At 37.8% G+C, this 8,337-nt stretch overlaps 1 protein-coding gene across 1 annotated transcript; it reads right to left on the bottom strand.

The window, feature by feature from the left end:
* Nucleotides 1–3,414: 3,414 nt before the first annotated feature.
* On the bottom strand, nucleotides 3,415–8,082 carry LOC104155956 (cytochrome c-type heme lyase). Its single transcript, XM_009704140.1, has 6 exons — nucleotides 7,931–8,082; nucleotides 7,038–7,186; nucleotides 6,232–6,380; nucleotides 4,970–5,089; nucleotides 4,084–4,170; nucleotides 3,415–3,827 (listed from the first exon to the last, which is right to left on the bottom strand). Exons 1-6 carry the CDS (start codon nucleotides 8,043–8,045, stop codon nucleotides 3,629–3,631), a joined length of 819 nt encoding a protein of 272 aa, XP_009702442.1. The 5' UTR covers nucleotides 8,046–8,082; the 3' UTR covers nucleotides 3,415–3,628.
* Between the last annotated feature and the right edge of the window lie 255 nt (nucleotides 8,083–8,337).

The raw sequence follows: 8,337 nt of genomic DNA, 5'->3' as shown, positions 1-8,337 counted from the left end.
GACTCCATATAGCCAGAAACTCCAGGCATCCCCGAAGGAGAAGCCCATGAATTGCCCCCTAATTACAGGGCACTCACGTCGGCCAGGTACTACCAGGACACATGACAGAAGAGCAGAGAGCTGGGCCAACGTTACTGAGTAGGGAGGGTGTTGTAGGCGCAGCAATCGCATGTTCCATTCCCCTCTAGACTGGCAGCATGGTGCCATGCATCCTAACTGCAGGGTAGTCACTGGCTGCCTGAAGGGATGCAACAGCAAGAGGCCAAAACCAAGTATTTGAATGCAGAATGGTCTTCTGCTCCAGGTAATAAACATCAGCAACACTCTTGACTACATCTGTATGACCCACGACCTGATCACAGTTTGAGTGTTATGCCGGAGCCCTTTTCCATCAGTCAGTCACAGACATTGCAGTTTCTGGGCACCACAATATCCTTGAAGGACACATCTTCAGTTGCAGACCAGGAGAGCTCTCCTAACTTGTTTTAACTGAAGAGTCAAACACAACAGGTCAAGCAGGGCTTTGACACAGTAGAGCAGAGCCTAGGTGAACTTTAGATACCTAAATACACAACTGATGTAAGAAGTGGCCCTGCTTTAGTGACAGCATCCACATTCTCCCTTTTGCACGTGCGCAAGGTTAACCCAGTTTGAGATGCTGGGTTCCAAACTTCTGTTTGGCCTGATTGAGACTGGGAACCTGATGCTGCTGCAGAATTCCCTGAAAGGGCCTGATCAGGATATTTCTTCACTTTTTTGAGCTTCATGAACTCTCCGTATCTTTCTATACTTACAAAGAAAGGATATAAATGTATTTATTTATACACATGCACGCACACACATATATAACATTTAATGCAGCCTAAACAAGTTTTACAGTTAAAACATCCTCCCAAAGGGTAAAAAACTATCAATTTAAATCACTGTTTTTCAAGTTTACATTAGAACTCTAATCTCTCTGACACCCATCTTCTAAGAAATAGTGAACTGCCAACATCATGCATAAAGTAACCCAAACCTAAAAGAGGAAAGTCCATGTTTACCTCCTTAAGTCTTACTGCTTGTAGAAATGAATTATTTTCATTTATACTTTCAAGGATGATTAAAAAAAATATTCCTTGCATTCCTCTCTTCAGAAGTTAGTCAGACTCAGGATGAATATATTTGTTGTCTTATATTCCTATTCTGAGAGCTGCTGGTTTGGTTGGCAAACACTTGAATTGAATTCTTGGTGTTTGGTTCTGTATTCACATAAATAAATTAGTAGTATATATTCAAAGATGTGATTAGTTGTAACAGACTACAATCTCATACGAGACATGCAAGACCTCATCTTAATAATTCTTACAGCTAAAAATACGATCACCAAATACCAAAGTTAAGAAAAGTGTATTTATTTCATTCTCCTTACATTTGATGACAAACTAGTACATTTCATCCATCAACAGTAGCACAGAAAAGAACAATCTTGAATCTATGAGATGGAAAATAACAGAAGACAGTAAACACATGAAGTGGCATGTGCCACCTTTCACCAGATTTAGCAGCAATTACAATTTCTGTAAGACACTCAACATCACACTTCTGAAATCAACAAAGCAAACTTGTTCTTTTGAAGCTTCTGAAGCATTCCCTACGTTTCCCCGTACCTTTTCCATATTTCGTTGTGAGAAATACAGAATTCTGCATATATCAAGTTACCAAATGTATACATAAACCTAACAAACAAAAAAAACACCCCGAAAAGCAGTAAGCCTCAGTCTCTGTTGTTAGAACAGAGAAGAGCAGCTCTTCCATTATCAGGTATGCTTCATATAAGCTCACATACTCCTCATCTCTCATCTATACATTGCCTACTGGGATGGACGTTTATTTTTTTTCTGGCCCAAACTATTACTCATTTATGTATGACTCACTAAAAAGGTGAAAAAGAAATTAGGAGAGTGGATAGGGGTAAGAATGTGGTTTTCTCTTAGGATTCTGGACTTCTGGGTAATATTTATTCCTACCATGCAGGACAGTTGCCTCTGAAGTGGGGACCATTCATCTCCATTAATACCTTAAAGTATGGAAGCTTCCCTGAATAATTTTTTCCTAAATGGGAAGTTACTTGACTGAAACACTGAGGGGCTTTCCCTCAGGGGGACAAAAAGAGAGAAAAAGGAAAAAAAAAAAGCTTTCAATGTCAGTTAACAATAACCACTTTCAGAAAATGAACGTACAGCTGGTTCCCAGTTAAGGTTGTGAAGTTTAATGAAGGAAGCTTCTCCCATTTGAGAGGCTACAATGCGATACTCTCTTACTCCTTCCATTCCCAAGTGTTTTGCATGGAGGACTCATTCTCAAGAGTAATAAATGCTGAAAGGGAGGAATAACTTAAATTTAGGGGTATGTGACACCTGAAATTTACCAAGCCATGTAAATTTAAAGCTATTACAGTGGAAGACTTAAAAAAAATAAAGTTAGTTTCCCTTATTAAGCAAAGCATTAATCAAATCTTTAAGCCACACATCATTAAAATGCATCACTCTCCAAAAAGGCTCAAATCAACCTTATTTCTTGGCACTTTTGATACCCTTTTAGCCAAGATATATACACATCTGTAATAGACCTCACTATAATCACCATGCAGAAACATGTATGACTGTGTAGTCATACACCCTTGTGCAATTCCGTATTATATAAAAAAAAAAAAACATGCCATAGCACAGTTGAAGCCAAGATGGAAAATACAGATGCACTGCAGGAGTTTCTTTAAATAAGGCTTCATTCTGTCCTGAATGCATTACATGAGACACACATTGAAGACACGAAAATACTGCAAGAACACAGTTTCCTTACATCAGAAAACAAACCTTTTAAATACTCAAATAAATAGCCATTAAATATCAGTTTTATCTCCTTCTAGAAATGTTTCAAAAGCAACTGACACGCATTTCCTGCTTCTAACAGATGTCCTTCTGTTCAAAGATAAACTGCAGATTAAGGCATGAGTATATTCTCCTTTTCAACTTAAGGTACCTTTAAAAATACTCATATTACACTATACTTCCTTTAACAGAATAAACTTGACTAAAGTTTTCTGAGGAAGCATTTATTTGAACAGGTAAAGTGCCCATGGGAAAATAAATACATGGTTTTATATAGTTAATAAAACATGCAGTTTGAAGTAGTCCAGATCTTTTACCCTTTATTCATCGTGTAAGTATCCAAATACTGTAGCTATGTGAAATCGTTTATGAAATTTCCAGTTTTCTCTATTTAAGTAATACTCAGAACTCCAGTCAGAATGAGAAACCTAACACATCTCATGCAGCGCTGGAGTCATGAAATCAAAAGGCAAGCTTACACAGAATCTGTGACGAAGTGAGAAGAGATTTCCCAGCTCTTAAGAAAATTAAGATACATGATTTTGCTACTGTAACTTTATTATTTAATTCAAAACACCATAAAACATTGATGTACTTAACAACAGATTTCCCCATCTTCCCTTCCCATCCCCAAAGAACAGTGGTGATGATCAAAATAATGGCAGTTGCAGTGAACTTCTATTTCAAGTCCTAGCATTCACTTATCCGTATTCTAGGAGGAAAGCGGTTTGCTTTTCAACTACACACCACCAGAGCAGTTATGAAGTCCACCGCCACCAAGCTACCTTCATTCTGTCCCATACAGCTGAGAGAGAGTCAAACGCAGGGCGAACATCCAGGATAGTGAACTGGTAGTTCTTATCTACTGCTCCACCATCATAGTAATCAATAACGTATCGCACTTCTTTTCCACATCGGTCAACAATCCAGTCATGTCTGTCAAAAGGAAGTTCGTATCTGGAAATACAGATAATAGACCATGCAGATATTTTAATGGATATTATGAACCTGGGAGAGGGAGTAGAAGTCCTATTTAAGAAGATTTATCTATCCAGATACTGGCATAAGATCCCCAGTAGTACTTCTACCTTCCAGTAATTATAACTTGCAATTCCAGTTTTGAAACATCTTAAAATTAATTCTATACCATGTTTCCAGACACGTCTCCCTACCCTCCCACCTCACTGTAAGACCTTCTTTCCTGCCCACGTACCCCATCCATGAACGTATTCTGGCTCTTGGTGAATACTCCTTTGCTTTGCCTCCAAACCGCATCAGTGATGGTCCACATGGACATTCCCTGTGCACACAATTAAAAGACACAATAGTTAAAACAGTCTTATTTTAAGTGTTTAAACCACTATGGTAATTTGTTTTAGTAACAGGAAAACTGAATAGGAGAAAGAGTAAAGAATTAATTACAAGGGATCTAAACCAGATTTTTTTATTTTTTTTTTTAAAGGTTTGAAGTGTCCTCCAGTTTCTGACAGCACGTACTGCTGGTATGATAAACTACCTTTGATAGGTTCCACACCATTGTCCTAACTTATCAACAGAGCAGTTCTCAGCAAATCTAATCCACAGGTTTAATGGATTAAAGAACAGAAAACCGTAATCCAAACTACTGTGTAACAAAGATCATGGAATTTCAGAGAATGATTTCTACATACAGAATGCTTAACTGGTCTGTCTCTTCTAAGAACAGGGACTATACTGACCTAAAAAGTGGAAGTTTGTTTTACATCAGTCACTTCTAATCTAAATTTACATCTCCTGTCTTTTTCATAACATAAAGATTTCAATTAAATAATTCCCAAATAGATACAGTAAGAAGTTAATTTCTTCAAATCCACATTTTACACACGTCACCAAAATGCTCATCAGTTTTATCAATGTAATAGTTACTCAGTTCCAGTTAAGCTCTTTTGGATAATCTTCCTCCATGTAGGAGCCTGCATTTTGATTAACAAGACCATAACTTTTGAGACATACCAGCACCAGAATATTTCCATGAAAACTAAACAGACATTCTACTTTCAAAGAATTACAAAAGCAAGAGCTAAACCAAAGGATTTGCTATTCATTTCACATGTACGTACCCAGCATGAAGAGCTTCCCACTTCAAAATCTCTTTCCACGCTTGCTCATTATTTTGGTTGTGAATTTTAATAATGTTGGTCATGTCTTCACCTGTTATGTCATCATCTTTCCACCTCCACCTAAAAAATGAGAATTTGAAAACAGTTTACAAGCATTACAGCATAACTGCTCCACTTTCCTCAGTTTATCTGATGGGCTTTTGAATCACGAGATTTACGGTTTTATGCAAAGACACAAAGGAAGTATGGAAACTTCTGGTTCATCTGCTTAAGCATCTTGAGAACCACTTCATTTTCTGTGTAAAAGTATAGTTATCAAAGTTATCATCATAGAAATCCACAAATTCTAGTTAGTCAAATTAACAGCTTAACTGGATCAGAAAGTTATCACAGTGTGCAAACAGCAGTACATCCACAGTATTTTTAAAAATGCTTAGGAAAAATCCCACTTGCATTTCTAATGCACAGAATCCTGTATTCAATACATTTTGCATACACTTACAAATGCCTTTCATCTCTCTGACTCTGCATTACGACAACGCGCGTGCTTCCTTTTCAACAGGCGTAACATTGAACAGTTTAAGTATTTACAGGATCAAAACGTGTGTTCAATATAGACTGCTTATGACACTGTCTTAAGAACAATATCAATATGTAGAACAAAGAATTACTATTGTTTTAACAGTAACCGCCTTTAAAGTTTATCTGTTTGAGAATAACAAAGAAATAAAAGAATAAGAAAAATAACAGCCCAGAAGGTTTTGTAGGCCACAGGAGACATTTATCATTCAGTTAGATCTTACCTACACTGAATTTACCCAAGGACTGAAAACACCTACTCATCAAACAATTTTCACATTTTCTGCAATTTTGCAAAGTCAAGTTAGATGTCCTCACAATCACAGAACGTTCTACTATCAGTTTATACGATTAGCATGAAGCCAATTCAGTTTGAAAGCTGGCAATCATGCAAAGTTTGTCTATGCCTATGCACTGACTTTTCAGAAAATTTTCTGAGCTAGTGGCAGTTGCCTGACATTCCCTACCATTTCACTGATGGCTAGAGGAGACACGGCCTTTGAGACCAGTTCACCCTTTAAAAGAACGTTGTTTATAAAATAGTAATTTTTAAAAGAGCTAGTTAATTATTTTCCGGTTAGAGTCCACAAACTCTTAAACAGTATCAATGAATAATAACTAATCATATTACTTTATGAATTTCAGGCTCACAGGCTCCATCTGATAATACACAGTGTATTTACCCTTTTCTTAGCATAGCATTCCAGAACATTTGCTCTGAAGGGTAGACCCATTTCTTGTCAGAATGTGCTCTAGGAATGGAAGATTCTTCTCTAACAGTTGACAATGGAAATGGTTGATCTGGGGATGGCTGCTGATTAGGAGGAGGCATCTAGAAAACAAGCAGAATCACCTGCTGATTAGGAGGAGGCATCTAAAAAACAAGCAGAATCAACAATAAACTAGAGTATGAAATTTTTTTATGTTATGGTGTTTGAGAAAAATCAAAGCATAATCAACCAGCTGCTACAAAGACCAAGAAGTTCAGCCTTTATTTAAGTCCACCAAAATTATCTTTCTCTTTTGCAGCAGAACTCTTTGCACAACTTTGTCATCTGAAGACTAAAGGAACCCTTTTGCTTAAACTCCAACTTCCAAAAGAGCAGTGCTTTTTGTAAATCAGAGGAAATCTTGGAAACATCTGAATCAGAACTTACCCATATTGCCATTACACAGAACCTAAAACCCACTAACATACCATAAAAACCATGCATGTAACTAACAAAAATAGACAGCAAAACATATTTACAAACTGGAAAACCACCTTTTACGAAAAAGATGTAAGTTTGAAGAAAAGAATGTTAAATAAGATGTAACATGTTTTCATACAAATATTTGCACACAAAATGAGAAAAAGTAGCGTTACAAATTAAAAAATAACGTTATTTGCCAGAGTTGCCAGCTTAGACAATATCCCTATTTGCATTTTGGGGATAGTACTACAAAAGAAACAAGACTGAAGAAAACATCTGAAATAAGCAACAGTTACCATATTGCTAGGATCTATGTCATCTTTCACTTGAGATACACCAGACTTCACCGGACATGCTACAAATTCATACGCTCTTTCTTGATGTGCAGGAACATCATCTGTGTTCTCAGTTCTACAATCAGGAGTCTTCACGTGCATTGGACAACCTCAAATACAAGAAAAAAAACTATCTATTTTGCTACAAACTGAAAACTCTAGGGCATAACAGGAAATGGAAAACAGTTCATTGAATGCTCATGTAAATATAAACTGGTATTTTGCTTTTTCTTCTGAGCTTTGCAACAGTTTTAACTGTTAACTTTCCTGCATTTTAGGACCTAGCACCATGGTAAGATCTAAGCTTCTTATGTAGTCCTTGAATGCTCATTCCCCATCCCACGCTGGCCCCTACAGTGAACTGTTTGTACGTAAGATTTCCACAGCAATGTTAATTCAACATGTGTTGATGATGTCAACAGAAAAGCTGATGGCCTCCTTTACCAGATGTTCACCTTATTCCACCCTTCTGCTGCCCTTTTCCAGATGCATGCTTTCTAGCAACAACCACCTGCTCCCAGTTACCATCTCTGTAGTGAGCCTTGCACCTCCCTGACTCTCTGTGGGTGTACCACTCGATGCGAATAGATCTGCACGACCTCTGTGAAATGCGACAATCGGGAGCAACCCACAGGTTCTACACCAAGCACCTCCTGTCTCTGCAGACAAAGCAGTTTGCTTACTGTTCTGGTGAACAACTGGCTCCTTTTCATGAAAAGTTACTTGAAAGCAATTTTTGCTAAGGGAAAAGCTCAAGTTTTTTATTTGCAGAATCATTTTTCTATTTTCCAAATCTTTTTTAATCTGTTTTCCATGTAAAGAGTTTATTTCATTTAAGTTTCAAGAATAATTACCACTCATTTTTTCCTGATGCATAGGACATTCTGAAGGTGGAGACGCCATCTGACGTTGCTTGGATGCACTCGGCGACTGACCTGTAGCAGCCGGGGAGGACGCAGACAAACCCATGGCTTCAACACACTGGGTCTTTTTAAATCAAGATTCTAAAGAAAAAAAAGCAAACATCTGTAATACAAAACTACATCGGTTATGTATTAAGGTGAAAGCAAGTACAGATATCTTGCAACATCATCAATTAAAAAGTTAAATGAAAAACCGTTTAAGAAACATCAAGCCTAAATGAAAATCCACAGCGTCTACCAGGACTGACAGCGAACGGGCTCCCGTGGGACACGAAGCGCGGAGGCTCCCTGCAGGTAACCTCCACACTTACAGCCGCCTCCCCGCCGCGCCCGGCCCG

This window comes from Cariama cristata, unplaced genomic scaffold, assembly GCF_000690535.1.
Source record: "Cariama cristata isolate BGI_N322 unplaced genomic scaffold, ASM69053v1 scaffold43707, whole genome shotgun sequence".
In the NCBI taxonomy this organism is placed as follows: Eukaryota; Metazoa; Chordata; class Aves; order Cariamiformes; family Cariamidae; genus Cariama; species Cariama cristata.
This window is presented reverse-complemented; position numbering and strand designations above follow the sequence as displayed.